Source organism: Rhinolophus ferrumequinum, chromosome 13, assembly GCF_004115265.2.
Source record: "Rhinolophus ferrumequinum isolate MPI-CBG mRhiFer1 chromosome 13, mRhiFer1_v1.p, whole genome shotgun sequence".
Lineage (NCBI taxonomy): Eukaryota > Metazoa > Chordata > Mammalia > Chiroptera > Rhinolophidae > Rhinolophus > Rhinolophus ferrumequinum.
Genome location: NC_046296.1, coordinates 20,452,233 through 20,468,601, shown reverse-complemented (window position 1 = coordinate 20,468,601; position 16,369 = coordinate 20,452,233). Strand labels below are relative to the sequence as shown.

The following is a 16,369-nucleotide window of genomic DNA, read 5'->3' as shown; positions in this document are numbered from 1 at the left end:
GACTTGGGCTCCTTACATGTCTAGACATATCTTTATGTTCTCCTCATTCATCAACCTGCTGTTGACTGCCTATGCTTCATTTTAAAATATGGCATTGTTTTTCATCACCACAAAGAAAAAGTTTTCTTGATTTAAGAAAACTTTTTTTACATGTCATAGGGATAGGGCACTTGCCACATCCCTTTTCATGACTGGCTGGTCTTTAATGATAATATGTATATATATATTTTTAAATTCGTTTTTTGGGGAGACAATTGTTAGTGAAGTTACACAGATGTCAGGTGTACGATTCTGTAGTACATTATCTATATCTCACATTGTGTGTTCACCACCCAGAGTGATAAATTAACATTAATAGAGATGTTCTCAGCCTTCCTCCTGCTTTGTATGGTAACTCAGCTTCACTGGGGAGCATGTCTTCTAATTTCTTGGTCTCCTACTTTTGAACTACTAACTCATTACCACATTATTTGTTCTCCATGCTTATTCTTTAAAGTGTGAGATCTCTATCAGATTGCAGAGTTCATACTCCCAAGGACTCAGAGTGGCCAAGGGCAGCTGTTTGCATGGGGACAGAGCCTGGACATGAGGTCTGGGTGTCCACAAGGCCTCTGTGTCATGGGATGGACCCAGCATTGGGAAGACAAGGGTAACAGGCCTCAGGCTAGTGGTTAGAGACGGGATGGTTCCTGTCAGAGACGTGTGGCTCCTTGTCCAAAAAGGCCCAACAGAAGAGAAAAGGAAAGATTTCTATTTCTAACGGTTACATTTTGTCAGTTCAGGGACCTAGTTATCTGTGTGGCAGCAGTAGAATCCACAATAACGTGGCTGCAAGTTCCCTTTTTCGTATTAGGAGAGCCGGCATTAGCTGGGGTCAAGGCACCTTTTTCTTGTCAGGATCCCGGGGCTGAAGCATCCCTCCCCTTCTCATTACCTAGACCTGGCAAACAGGGTTCCTGCAGTGTGGACCCTGGCACCTTGTTCACTGCTCTTGAGGCCAAGATTGGCACCCACCACAGCTCCTGTGTCCCTGGCCCTCCCTCACTGCTGTCAGCTAGCTCCGAGTGGGAGCTGGCTTCCCTGGCGGGTCCTTTCCACTTTCTCCCCAGGCAGGATCTCCATTCACATATAGTGAATTGGGGGTTGGTTGGCCCTGGACTCCTCTCCTGCACTATATACTCTGAAGAAATTCCTCAGTATTTCTGGCAGGTAAAGGGCACTCTCTTCCTATGTTTGTATCCCTTTAGTCTCTGCAGTGGAAATTTAGGAGAATGAGGAAGAAGAATTCAACTTATGGGTTTGCATTACCACCTTTCATTGGAGGGAGCTTTATAGAGTCAGCACACTAACTAATCAGTGCACACAGCTGTGAGATTCAAGAGCTGGGAAGTCATGTTGGCTACAAGCGGTCTCCTCAGTGACGTCAGGAGAGGAGACATTGATGGCTCTGGAGCAGGGAGGGCCTGAGCTCCTTGTGGATAGGTCCATAGGAGCCCATGGGAGCTACGGCGTACTTGGATGTAGGAGGCAGACGGGGGGGGGGAGAGGTACCAGGAAGCAGTGGGCTGTGAGTGATGATCGAGACAACATTTGTGGAGATTTGTTCAGGACACTTGAGCAGTGGGAAGAAGGGGAAAGAGTAAGGCTGGGTTATCTAGAAGAACGCAGTCTGGATTTGGGCTTCACCCGTACGAACCTGTGGCTCACGAAGATCTCCTTCTGTCACAGCCTGTTACCTCATCTGCAAAGTGGGTAATGATAATAGGACCATCCCCGGGGGCTTATGGGAATTGAATGAGGTGCTACGTAAAGACATTTAAACAATGCCTGACTTAGGTGTGCGGATCTGCCTCAAGTCCTGGGCTCGTATTTGAGTAAAAAAGAGCTGGTTGGGGGCAAAATGGGGTTTTTCCTCTTCTTTCTATCCCATAGTATCTCCTCCATTCCCCTTTCACTGTTTGGGATGACAGCTTAGTTCTCCCCAGTCCTCTGATTCTGGCCTGACACCACTTTCCATTCCAGCCCCGTCCCCCCACAATCTGCCTCTGCTGGGACATCCAAATGTTTGTTTTTACAACCCCCTTTCCCAATCCCAACCCATCTAAAACGATCTTCCTCCATAGAGCTGTTTGCAAATCCACACAGCCTTGCACTTCTCACAGGACTAGAGCATTTTATTGCCTCCCTCCCCAATCAGAATCCAGTGATTCATATGTGACAACTTTGCATGTGTGAGGAATGGTTTCAAGGATAAAGATGTGGTCAGATGTTTCCATACATGGACTCCCTCTCTGGCTTCTGCTCCCCTGGGAGCTGGGAGAACTGGTGGCTGACAGACGGGTCACACACCGGGAAGCCAAGCACAGTAGATTTACTGGGGTAATATCTGCAAGTGAGATAAGAGCACATACATACAGAAATCCCTGGGCAGATATACTCAGATATATTACTACCCAGCACCACAAACACCAAAGCAGGGGGTGGGAGGTGTCAGGAAGTGGCTTTGGAACATTCTCTAGAAAAATCCAAGGGCAGCTTTGGTGCTCAGAGATTCAAACAGAAAACTATACAAAACCAACCCATAAATATATATATACAATATATGTGTGTTATATATATATAAAATTGCAAAATAAAAGCCCAAGAAACTAATCATCAATCTGCACATCAGTGGCTCAAAAAGTGTTAGCATAGAGAAAGGTAAAACCATTTGTGGGGCTGCTGCATGATCCGGGGGCTGGCATTTCAGTAGCAGGAAGAGTATTTACATGGAACCCCTATTTGAAATCTCACAATACTAGGACAAGCTAAACACAGACAAGGTATGTACAGGGAGACGATTGTCTGACATAGACATTTCACTGAAACCATCCACAGCTTTAGAGAACACCACACTATCTAGACCCCCACACCCTGGCCAGGCCAGCCCAGCTCTGCAGGAACTCCGAGTTATATCGTAGATGGCAGGAATTTAAAGGGGGAGCCGACCATGTAGACCAAACAATCTCCCACAAAGCACGCCTAAGAAGCATGAGGTGGAGTTGAAATGTGGGGGTGAAGGTCCCTAAAATAGATTCCCATTTTGTAAGGGCTTTGATGTATTTAAATGTGGCCCCTCTGTGCTTGGTTCAACTGTCATCCTCCTTCTAATTCACTTTAAAAGGAAGATCTGGCCTTTTAGCTTCTAAAAGTAATACAGGATGATTTGCTGGAGGAGAGAAGAGTTTGGGGTTCTTTTACAACTACTTCCCCACCACTCCCATAACATTTTCTTTACGTGACAGAGGGATAGGGGACTTGCCACATCACAGCTGGCCTCATCCGACTGCTTGGGAGACGGGGTGAGACGCGGAGCCCAGGAGCCAACTGCCCTGGGAAACCTGCCCACGTCCAGGCTCTGGCTCTGCCTCCACCTGAGTCCCTCCCTGTGTCAGTAAGAGTGGCCATTTCTCTTCCATCTTCAGGACCCAATTTCTGAAAGCCATAACCCAACTTTTGGGGACATCTTAAAGGCAATGGGCACCCAACATCAATTTGACAAAACCTAATACCACCTAAGTACGAATCAATGCAAACCATTACTTCTGTATTTTTAAGAACACCCCCAACTGGAGATTCTAATTGTTCCTAAAAGAGAAGCCTGTGTATATAAAAATGATGAAAGCTTTCTCCACAAAAGAAGGACTCCCCATCTGAAATCCCCATGTTGATTCCTGGGTGAGGGTGGCTCCTCACCGAGGCACAAGAGGGCTGAGTGTGCCTTCGTGACAGGTCTCTATGTGTATGCTCTTATTTTTGGCAAAAAGTATGCCCCATCCAAATGGATAAATTGGAAATAATCGCTCTATTGCATATGCATTTTTGTATTGTAGCACAAGTGGACCTACGCAGGTAAATAACCAATGAGTATATTTCCTTAGTCAGTTCAAGGTCTCTGACTTCTCGTGTTAAAGTGTCCCTTTTGGAATAGATGTGGAACACTGGCAGTCATGTGTCCCATCAGGTATTGAATTGTGAGGTGCCCTGTCCCTTCTGTGGGAGTGGAGGGCATAGATCCATCCCCTCTCTCGTTTCTTCTCAGACTCTGACCCTAGAGGAAAAAGGTCTTACATCTCTCACTATTTGAGCAGATTCTCTAGGCTCAGAGTCAACTGCAACTGTGCCAGCCAGCTCAAGGGCGCCTGCTGATCCCCATGAGAGAAATGAGTGTTGTATGCTTTGTCATTTGTTCAATAGTCAGAAACTGAAATTTGGCCTGGAATTAGAACATAAACTTCACACTTATACAAAAGATGGCATATAGGCCAAATGGTGGGCTGTGTGTCCCTGTTACCCCTGTACATGCCTGCATGGAAAAATCCAAACTCTTTCATCTTTCAGACTTTCAGAAGTGAATTGTGCTCTTAGGCAAATGGCTCTTTCAAAACCACGCACCCAGAGAAGTGGCTTTACAGCTTTCTCCCCATGCTGACAAAGGCGGTAGACCTCTGTTACGACAGTGACTGACGACATCTGAGCGATTGTCTTGCCACATTCAGGAATGAGTGACACCGTATTAGACACAGGGAGCAGGATTCAAGGCTCGGTATATATGGCAGTGGTATAAGGGCAATGCTTTTCGGGGGTTCAACCGAAACCCCCAAGTCCTTTAACTTATCATCTGCAGAGGAAGAACCCCATTTTCATTATAGGAGTGTTGAGGGAGATTATTGTTATCTGTGTATAACTTGGCCGAAGTGGGAGTTTCTTGGTCACCTACAGGCCAGGAGGCTTTTATGGAGCTCCCACCTGGGCTAGCGGTTGTCTCTTGGCAGTGCTTTTTACAAAGTTTGAGGGAAGGTCACGTGGTATAGATGGGTCTCCCACACCACTGCCGGGTGCCAACCACCAGTGCACGAAGAGTCCCTGGGACCAAGTTTGTCTCTCTGTAACCATCTCTCCCTCTGCCTCCCCACCCCCTGTCCATCTTCCTGTGGAAACAGCCTCAGAAACCTCTTTCCCAGCTCAGCCAGCCACAGCACCGCAGATTGGTTCCATTTTCTCATCCCTTTTCTGCTGCATATCCAAGCACAGTGGCTTTCTTTGAAGCGAACCTATTGCCTACCAATTCTGAGCTCTCCATATACACATTCTCTCCAGACAGATACTGGTCCAAGTTTTCAGCCAGCTTTTATCCAGAGCCAAAGACAATGGCCCCTCCTGTCGCCCTAAAAGCCTGTGACACTGTTTGAACTATACATCTACTTCAATAACATCTAGTGCACGGCCTTGAGCCTGGAATGAAGCGTGCCACACCCAACATGTACTAGGGAAGAAGAAATTAGCAGATGGACCCAACAGCCTCTCTACACAAGTCAAAATAGAACTGGAAACTCTGCTAAGTAGCAGCTCTTTGAATATTTCCCTCTCCTTGTCTAAGTTTCTTAAGATGCCTTAACCAAATAATCGGATGGAAATGAATTCTGCGCTGAAAGCTCACTATTTGCTACGAAGGACAATGTAGTGTAAGACAGGCCCCCAAACACGATTTAGTGCTGACGTTCCAGAAAGACCTCATTATAAGGAGCTCTCCCATCTTTCACTCCTTTAATGCATTCTCCACTCAGCCACCAAAGTTTTTCTAAAATCCAATCCTGATGATGACTCAGCAGCTCCAACCCCTGTACACGATAAAGTCTAGCTCCTCCATACTTTCTACAAGTTTCTTTATGATCCAGCCCTGTTCACCTGTGAAACGAACCAGCCCATCCCTGCCCCACCCCCACCTTACACTTTATGCTCCGGCAGTCCTGAATTGCTGAGTGCACACATCATGGAGTTTCATGCTTCCATGCCTCTGCACATGCTCTTCCGTCATCACGGAATGTCCCGCCAACCCTGGACAATTCCGCTGCTTTGAAAACCTAATTCAACCATCACTCCTTTCAAGATGGTTTCTCTGGCCCGGAAGACAGTAAATCACTGCTTCCTAATGCCACCTCTGCACCCCTGACCATTTTGTAGCTTGTCCACATGCTTCTTTTACTTATGAACTTCCTGCAGGCTGGGACTAAGTCCTGCCCTCAGGCCCAGCCAGTGACACAAGCTCATGCGTGTTCTTTGAATGCACGAGCACTGAACAAATGGATAAACATGAGATGGGCCCATGGCATAAATTCCAAGGACGATGCTCAAATTGCCACAAGCTCTGGCATTTTCACCGTTGTAAAGGGAATGAAGAGAATCTGTTGACTGCAAAGTCAATCAACACCATCTCTGAGCCACTCAAACACAGAAAGCTGCCTCAGTCGATGTAGTCACTCCACGCTTGCCATTGCTTGCCACTCATTATTCTAGTCACAATGATCGTTTTCTTTTAATGTCAGCATAATGCCTGACCTTTAGTGGGTGCTTAACAAATATTGTGAAGGGATGGATGAATGAATGAATGAATATGAAATCTACTTTTTTAAAGAAGGCATCAAAGCGTTGGCTTTTAAAGGCATTTCCCATATCACAGATTTTTCTGAGGCAGTGGTGCCCCTGACCGTTGGGCTGTCCATTGTAAGACCTAATCAAAAAGTAGAAGGAGAGGGGCCAGAGTGTGGGGGTACGAGGGTGTGGGGGTAGCAGTTGGGAATCTGCACTAGAGAGACACAGCATTGGGTTTTCCTTAGTCATGTGTCAGTTTCCTTCCTTCTCAAGAAATTACCCAACAATGGATGGTATATCCTACCCCAACCAGAAGGCTCTTGCCTCTCCTTTGTCAGAGGTCCACACTGGCCTCGCCACCGTCCATGTTATCCAGGAACTTAACATGCACTGATGAGAGAGAACAAGGTAGCTTCCTACCTTCATTTCAAGTGCTGACATTATGCAGTGGAGACCAGTCACAGAAATGGTCTGGACTAAAACCACCACCCTTGGGGATTAAAGTTTTCTGATCACCATGGCTATTAAGAGCAAAAGCTCTGACCCAGACTGACTTTGGTCAAATCCAGGCTCTGGCTCTTTCTAGCCAAGTCACCTGTAACAAGTGAATTATACTTTGGGAATCTCAGTTTCCTTACTCATAAAATAGGAATAATCTTACCCACATCACAGGATTATTATGAGGGTTACAGGATATAATGTGTGTAAAGCCTGCACAGTGTGTGTGTGTGTGTGTGTGTGTGTGTGTGTGTGTGTGTGTGTAGTAAGGGCTCAAACATGGAAAATTATGATTAAGAATGCTCAAAAATACTTTTGTAATAACCAGGACAAAAAGGTAAAATATCCTTTGAAGACACTGTGCTTTCAAGAGAATAGATTGTCTTTTTTTTAGGAGCCAACAATGTTCATTAATCAGTGCCCCATGGAAGAATATGAAAACATAATGTTGGCACTTAAAACAATAGCTGTGGCTATTACCAGGCCCCCGTATGAACAGACAGTGACAGAGCCGGGGACACCCAAGCATGTATCTGATTAATCCTGAAGGGGTCATCTCATTCTCTGCAGGACCCAGCATGACTGAGTTGGAACTCAGGGGCAAGATGCCAGTTCCACTCTATGAGCCAGTGCTTCTGGGTTTCAGAGAAGGTCAGGGGACACCTAACCACTGGACAGGAGTGAGACAGGTAGAGCCGCATTGCTCCGTGTGTCATGCAAAGCTAGAAAGGCATAGCATTTCCTGTGTTGTTTTGATCCTCCCATATAAGCCCACAGAAGACCTAAATTTCCCCAAATTTCTGCCCTGAGCACGAGACAACTATTTTCTAAGCTAAATTTGGTTTTACTTTTGAAGCGCCTGAGATACACTATTTGGGTCAAGTACCTGGCTTCTTATATAGATTAAATTATCTCCCATCCTATGGCTGACTTGGCTTGCCCTTACGTCTGCCAACTGTTACAAGTCTTCCATCGTCATTCAGGAGGTTCCATGAGGAAAGCTCAGGGTTAATGGTTGGGGAAGCACAAGCTAAGCCATCAGCCCTTGAGAACAAAGATAAACTTCTAGTGGAGGGGGCAGGTCAATCTGTCTGGTTACTGTGAGCAGCAAGGCAGGGACCCTATGAAAAAGAGAAGAGAGATTTCTAAACATACTGATAGCTCCATCAGCAGGAGATTGGGTTCCTGTGAGAAAAGGACCTTGTTCAGGGAAAGCCTCGATCTGATTTAGTCTGAGCCTGTGAGAGCTTGTGGCCCACTCTGGCCCTCTTGCCCGGGGCTCACAAAGGCCGCCCACACTAGGCAGTGTTGTATAGTGGAAAGAGCGCTGGACTGGGAGCCAGGAGACCTGAGTTCTAGTGCAGGCTCTGCCACTAACCTTGGGAAAGTCACCTGATTTCTCTGGGGCAATTGTAAGTGAGGGGTTGGTTGGGCAATCTCTGTGTTCCCCCTCAAGAGTGTGGTCCAGGGTCCTACTCTATCCCTCCTTGGCCCTGTGCTTCAGGGATGGAGATGGGAGAAGGGGAGAAGGGAAGAGAGGATGCAGATGGGAGCCCCAGAATGCCACGAATCAGGACTCCACTTTCTCCTTCTTTTTGCTCTTTTTCAGAAAAGATGGTGTTCGGAATTTCTTTTTCTTCTTTGAGGGAGACTTGGAAGGTGAGCCTTCTGGGGACATGGGGCCGCTGGTGACAGACTCGGTTTTGTCCTTAGAGGTGTCAACATCCGTGTCGGCATTGGTGGTCATCTGGCTCAAGCCTTTGCTGAGAATTTCTTCTGCTGTCTGCTCGTCCTCCCTCCCGTTGACTACCACCCCTTCTGGCTGCGCTGTTTCAGGCTCCGTGGTGGCTTTGCTTGTTTCTGTCTTCTTAGCACCTTCTAGAAAAAGATCAAAAGACATCACCCATAAGACATCATTCCAGTGAGAGCTTTTACGTGGGGTTACCAGAACCATCTCTAGGTAATTCCACAAAGTAAGTCTAGAGCAATGGGAGGGCAGGCTGACATGGTAGGGGTAGGGCGTAGGCAGGGCTCTCATCCAAACCTGCACCCCTTCCTCATGGCCTGCCCTGGGAGCAAGCCCTTGGCAGGTCAGTAACTCTGGGCTCTTGTCTACAAATGCAAACAGGTAAAGGCGTCCAAATATGGCAGCGGGCTCAGCCAGGGCCCAATGTGGAGCTTTTCTAGGCACAGAACGAGGGAAAAGACACAGGTGAGGACAGAGGCTGTAGGAAGGGGAAGAGCTGTGTCACGTACAACTCAGTGGATGTATCTAGGAATTGTAACTGGTTCAGTTTCACCAGTAAATGGATGGCAATTACATGTTTTCACACCCATTTCATTTCCGAAATCAGTGAGGAACTTTTGGAAGAATGGAGAGTAACTTCTCAGTAGGCGGAGAGGGGAAGGCAGACAGAGAATGGAATTCCTGAGTGACATGGACCCCCGTGTTTCTAAGCTATAAAGACTAACCGAAAGGGGAAGGTACCTGATTGTCCCTTTCTAGCAGCCACTGCCCCACTCCCCACCCCACGTCTTTCTCCTGCATGGAGGGAACCTGTTAGGATTGGCACCATCATCAAGGCCAGATCCGCTTAAACCCCAGAATCTAAACCTTCCCGCGGCCCTTTCTCCCACTTCTTACTCTCATCCCACTCTGTATCCACTTGAGCTTTGAAATCCCTGGATGGGGAGGAAGGAAGGAAAATTATACAACCACACTTTGAAAAATAGAAAGGAATATAAAGATCGTCTATCTCACCTCCCCCCCTACTTTACAGATATGAAAACTGAGTAAACAGTAAAAGAGAGAGGAGACATCCATGTACTACCATCCAGCTCAGTGTTCTTTTCACTACGGGACATGGAGGAGTGTGTGTGAGGATGAGTTGTGAGAGTGAGCATGAGAGCTATCATGAGAAGGAACCCCGCACGCTCTGCTGTACGGGAAGGTGGCCAATGGTGGCAGGTAGGGTTGGGGGTACAGAAAGAGTGGCTGAAGATGGGCTTTAGGAAAAGCCTAGGGTTCTTGACAGGGGTAAAGACTTGGGAAATGTATGGTTCCATGGAAGATGGGACAGAGGCAGATAACTCTGGGGACAGTTAGAACAGGCTGGTTTAACTATGAGGGCAAGGTCTTATAATGAGGTCTTTTATAACTCCCGAAATTGGCTGGGCAACTCAAAGTCCTCTCTCAAATGGCTTCTTTCTCTCTTTTGGTACTAGAGACGGTGGCTGTTGGCTCCCATTCCTACTGTCCAGCCCGTGTTCTGTCATCATCTAACAACCGAGTTCTCCGACACCCTTGACTCCTACAGCATCTACTCCTCTCCCCTCCCGCCATGTGTTCCCACAGCTGTCACCTGGCAGTACTCTTGAATGCAAGAAACCAGTCCAGACACAACCATCTCTGTGTCTATTCTCCTCACTTCACCTGTTAGTTGACCTCATCAACCTTCTGGTCCTTTGACCCCTCCCTGTCACCCCAGCCTGTTTCCCTCTGTCTGGAAGGCCTTTCCCTCTCATCTCTGTGTCCCCAACCTTTAGCCCACACAATGAATCAGCGTGAGTGTCACCTCTTCCTTCAAGTCTTTCCTGACCCCATCCCTGCTTCCACGTAGAATTGATCACTCCCTCCTTTCTATCCATCGTAGCAACTGTAAAATCACCACACTTCCTTGTTTATGCCTACCTCTATCTCAAAACTGAAATAACTTAGGGCAAGACTGTGTCTAAATTATCTATGTAACTAGCTCATAGAAGATACGAAGAAAAAAAATATTTGTGGAAGCCATGAATGGTCAAATGCCTTGGCAGACAAATTAATGTGTGAACAGTTTTGTTCTAACCAAGCCAACACTGTGCCTTATCTTCTTTTCTGCCTATCCCAGCCAGAGCCTTCTAAACTGAACGGGACCCAGCCACGTACACAAGTGTGTGCTGGCCTTTGTCTCCTGTACCATGTCCACTGTCCCCACTCTTGTCCTCCTGGCTTCTTGTCCTTCCCATGATTCTGAAACCTCAGTCCAGGCTGTCACTACAGGCCACTCACTTGGATGACCCATTAGGACATGTTTGCCAAACCTGACCCTCTCAGATGATTTGGTACTTGCCTTCTAGCTCCATGAATGCAACTGCTCTGTTCAAGGATGGTGACCAGTAAACAGGAGGAGGGGCAGGGGGAATTGGGAAAATGGGTGATTTGGAGCAAGACTGAACTTGGCAGCCAGGGTCCACATCCAGACCCCTGTGAATTGGGAAACAAAGGGCTGAAAGACTAGCAGAGTCTAGAGCAGAGCTTGTTTGGACATTCCACCTCTCATATTTAATTTTTTACCATCCCTCAGCCTCCAACTACTTTTTGTCCCTAGGTCCTCAATGTCCCCTTCCAGGATGCCCGCTCCTCCAGATTCCTAGCCACAACCCCTGGACAGCCCACTCTACTCCTGTCTGCCAGTCCACGTATATATCTCCCCAAGGTCTGACTCAAACCTCTCTTGACATTTGACAATGAGTTTGCCCTTCTCTAAACCTACTGCCAATATATTCATTCTGCATTTGCATGTGTCATTTACCTTTTTTTTTTAAGAGCTCACGCTTGGGTGTTGTCCCCTCCCATATTAAATTTGGGCCAACCCTGTGGCTCACAGTAACCAACAGAATTCAGGGGAAGTGCCACTGAGCCAGCCAGCCTCAGGCTGAAGACTTAAGAAGGCCTAGCAGTTTCTGCTTTTATAGTTCCAGGAGCCCTGAGCCGCCATGTGTGAAGTCCGACTACCCTGATGGAAACACATATGGAGAGGCCCTACAATCACATGGAGAGAGACAGACAGAGACAGACAGGCAGACAGACAGTCAGGTAGATAAAAGTCCCAGCCATCCCAGTGTCCTGGCTGAGCCTAGCCTTCCAGCTGCTGCTGCCAAGGCACCTGACATGTGAATGCACCATCTTTGAAGTTCCAGTCGACATCAGGAGCAAAAGAACCATCCTGCTGGGCCCAGTCAACCTACAGGAGAACTAATTTCCATCAAACCAGTTCTTACTATAGACCACAATTTAATAATTATTGCTGCATAACAAACCTCCCCAAATCTTAAACAGCAAGTGGTGTATTCTCTCTCACAATCCCGAGAACACAGTACACAATGAGAACTAATTTGCCTAAGCACGTTATGAGGTCCTCATATTCATTAGCTCATTTTATCCTGATAACAATGCTAGGAGTTCGAAAGCGCAAGGATTCGTGGTGTTCCTCCATTCTGCAGTGTTCTTAAGTGACTTTTTTGACATGGCTAAATCAGTAAGTGGCGGAGCAGGTCTTCTGATGTTCAGTGCAGGGCTATTTCTTTGCAGGCATAGCCGGTGCTCCTGAGGGGCCTGGGGATGGAGTCAGCAGGGGCAGGGACAGTCAGGAGCCAGTCCAAGAGAAGGCGATGACAAAGATGGCCAGATGTGAAGGAAGAGGACATGAAAGACTGTCCTTCAGAGAGGCTGATAGGGTAGGGGTCAGGAAGACCGATGAGGAGTGACATAGAGGTGACTCATGGTGACACATGGTAAAAAACGTCACCCCTGATCCGATGGGTGTGTTAACTGTGAAAATACAGATGCTGCTCGGAGGGGCAGCCCTGTCTGCCCTGAGGAGCTGGGCAAGGCCACCAACCCCCCTTCACCCTAAGCAGCTACAGCTTATGCCTCATCACGTGGGGTCTGCTTCAAGGAGGCCCACGCTCCCCAGCTCTGTGTGCGTTACAGGAAGAGTCTTCAGGGAACACCTTCACTTTTCTAACAACTTCGCTGTGCTCTCCACAGGGGCATAGATCTGTACAGGAGAGGAGCGGGATCCTGATGGAGGAGGGATGACGTTCGGAAGTGGGCATCCCACCCATCACCAGCCTTCCCCCTGCCCTCTGTCCTGCTGAGCCGCACAGGTTGCTTCAGGGGGCTTCCAGGAGCTACAATGGAATTGCCAGCCCCTGTCCCACTCCTGCCATGAGCCTCCTCTCCAGCCTGGATTTCCTGCATGCAGTAGGTATGCATGCCCCGAGGGGTGCGGAGGACAGCAGTCAGGTCAGGTGCTCTACGCATCCCCGTCAGGCAGCTGGTTTCTAGGTCATTCTGGTTCTGGCCCACAGCCCTGGAAGAGGTCATGGGCTCTGTAGAGGTGCCCAGGCATTCGAAACAAGGATGGAGATGTGCTTCTGACGGCCATAAGCACTTCACCACAGGGAGTGCCCAGGAGCTGGCCCCACTGCCCATTCACTGTGGGGGCTTGTTGCCCATTCATTGTGGGTGGTGGGCCAAGTGTGAATATCCGTGTGTGTGCACGACTGTGTCATATGTATGTATATACTTCAGGGAAGCCTTGGTCATGCATAGCACATGTGGACTTGGTCATAAATTTTAAAGCCAGGAAACCTCCTGAAGGCAGGGTTGTAAGTTGCAAAAAATAATAATAATTGGGGAGAAATATATTTATTTTGAAAAAGCCCTCCCTCCCCAATTGCAAGTGTTGGAGTGAGTTAGTAAACAGCCTCTCTATACTTACTACAGAGACAAGTACTCAGAATCGGAGGAAACTCCTTTGATGAAGGCACAAATGGGAAGAGAAAGGAAGACGTTGTGGAGACAGGTTGACAACACCACGATGAGACACAATGAACACAAACAGTTGGGGCACATCCACTTGGGGCTCTGACCTCAAGCAGATAGGTTTTCTCTAGCAACACTGGGCCTGCTCTCTAGGCAGCAATTCATCTGTGGAGGGTGCTCAGGGGTTGGGGGATACTAGCAGCTTCCACATATGTGGCCATTCAGCCCAGAAGGGAGAAGATTCCATCAGGCCACTACGCTGCTGCTCCCTGCATGGCGGTACACCCCTCCCTGGGCTCAGAGGGGCCAGGAGAGGATTGTTCATGGCCACAAGTGATTTGATTCCAGGAGCTCATTAAAGACCCTTTCATAATCTGGGTGGAATGGACTATAAAAGTATTATTATCCACCATAATATCATTAATCATAACCATAATTGGATCTTACATTTAAATCATGCTTTTACTCTTTCAAAGTTTGTCTTCATCTACCACTTCCCTTATACCTATAAGAATCTTAAAAAGGGAAAATGTTAGCAGCCCCATTTGACAGACAAGGAAACTAAGACCCAAAGATTATCTGATTTTCTAAAATTAGCAGTTGAGTTGGGCCTAGAACTCAATTCTCTAAATTAGTAGCTAGTAACATGGCTCTCCACCTGGCCTACACATTAGATTCCCCTGGGGGGGGGAGGATCTTAAAACTCCACGCTGCATGCCTCCCCAGCTCCACCCCCAGACAATTCAACACAGAATAGCTGGGTATGGAACCCAGGCAGGCATCGGGATTGTTAAAACTTGCCATGTGATTCCCAAGTGCAGTCAAGGTTGAAAATACCCTCATCAGCCTCACCTGGGAGCTTGTTGAAAATGCACTCTCAGGTCCCACCCTGAACTGGCTGCACCAGAATCTTCATTTTAACAAGATTCCTAGGTGATCCCGGAGCACATTAAGGTCTGAGGACTGGGCTGGTGCATCTGGAAAGGCCCATCAGCCAACCCAGTGTGCGTTAGAAGTGAGAAGGCTGTGAGTCAGTCATTCCCTTATTCATCATTGCTTAGGCCAGGCTTAAACTGTAATGTGTATGCTTACAGCTTGTGAATGGAACAAGCTTAAATTTGGTAACCCCTCTTCCTAGAAATGGCAGAGGGGGAAAACTGTTGAAAGGCAAGGTCCCTGTAGTGTGCACACCTGCCCTCCCCTCCATGCAGACCCCTTTCTCAGCCTGTGGAGGCGCCTTCTTCCCTCCCAGCTGCTCAACTCCACTCACCGTCCAAAGACTTGGAGGGAGAGACCACGGGACTCTTTGTCTCTGACTTCACTGGACTCTGTGCTGGAGAAGCAGGTGCAGACTTTACAGGTGAACCAGGCTCCTCTGCGGCAGTTTCTTTCTCTCCTGAAAAATACAGAAAACCACCTCAGAATAGAGGTCAAGCAGAGAAAAGACGGGCAGTGGAGAGAGAGAGAGAGAGAGAGAGAGAGAGAGAGAGAGAGAGAGAGAGAGAGAGAGAGAGAATTTAAAAAACCTGCTTTCTTCTACTTGGTCCTCACTTCTGCCTGCAGTTAGCTGCTCCCCTAACCTTTTGGGACTTCTGCTACCTCCTGGGGGAGGCCAATGGAAGGAGTCAGAGTCATGTTCTGTTTCCTCCATCAAAGCATATCCACTGATGAAATATGTTACCCCTGACATGGACAACAAGAGAGTATGAGACTTCCCACCCATGATTTGTTAGCATGTAGCTCCTTTATTACTTAATTTATCTAATTTACATGTTCAGTCAAACAATCCCTAGAGATAAAAAGCACCATACATTTCTACCTCCTTTTTCGATCGGCACATCAGGACTCCAAGCAAACCAGGAAGAGTTTTTCTAGGGCCTGCTTGGTGCCCAGGAAGATGGCTGCCTCTGGGTGGGGAAGACGATGGCGGAGCAAGACTCTGCCCTGAGGGAATGAAAGCCTAGCCTGGTGGACAAAACCAAGAGCTGAATTCTGAGTCTCAGACCCCAAGTGCTCCTGAAGCAAAGAGAAGGGACAGTTCGGTTTGAGAGAAGGGAGAGACACGGCAGGCTTCTTGGCTGGAGCGGGGTTTGAGATGGAGCCTGAAGTATGGATAACTTCAAGTCAGGCTCGTCCAGAAGGGAAAACATGCCAGGAAGGAACAAGGGCATGTGAACTATCAGGAGTATCTATCTGGGAGTCAACATGGAGAGATGGGCTTAACTCAAGATTCTGAAATACGGGAGGAATGAGAAAAAGACATAAAGAAGTCCGCTGGTGGAGAGTTTTGTTTGCCAGGTTTATACCAAATCTGACAGATAATTAGTAAGTATCACTACTATCATTATCTTCTTCTAGCTACCATTTATGTGGTGTCTACTGACCTACGCCATAGTTACAGGTACTATTCCAAGCACTCTACAAGGATTACCTATACTCAGATGAGAGGGTCCTGCACACACCGCGTAACTGTTAGGCACTGAGCAATGAGTGTCACTGGTGGATTAATAGTATGCTAGTAAGAATATTATTTGGTGATTGGTCAGGAAGGTCAAACTGAGGATATGACAGACAAGAGACAGACAGAAGCAAGTGAGGATTCAAGATGAAATCATGAAGCACGAGGGTTCTATACCTTCGAGTTCCAGCTTCTTCCTCTCCACCTCTTTCTTGTACTCCTCCAGCTCCTGGTCAGTGAGTTGGCTGAAGGGGTTGGGCACCGTCTCCTCTGACTCGTCTTTAGTGTCCGTGTCACCCTTGGCCATCAGCTGGCTCTCTGTAGACTGAAAGTTAACCACAGAGTGTGTGTTGCTCTCTGAACGCCGGGGTTGGGGCCCAGGCCCGAGCTTCCTTTCAGACTCATGTGGC

At 47.7% G+C, this 16,369-nt stretch overlaps 1 protein-coding gene across 4 annotated transcripts in view; it reads right to left on the bottom strand.

Moving 5' to 3' along the window:
• Positions 1-2,355: 2,355 nt before the first annotated feature.
• Positions 2,356-16,369, bottom strand: part of ADD2 (adducin 2) — a 94,882-nt gene continuing 80,868 nt past the window's right edge. For all 4 annotated transcript variants that reach the window (XM_033125460.1, XM_033125461.1, XM_033125462.1 and 1 more), the window contains 3 exons: positions 16,137-16,284; positions 14,772-14,897; positions 2,356-8,787 (listed from right to left, as the gene is read on the bottom strand). In XM_033125460.1, the coding sequence (XP_032981351.1) occupies positions 8,480-8,787; positions 14,772-14,897; positions 16,137-16,284 (582 nt within the window). In that variant the 3' untranslated portion in view covers positions 2,356-8,479. The remainder of the gene's footprint in view (positions 8,788-14,771; positions 14,898-16,136; positions 16,285-16,369) is intronic.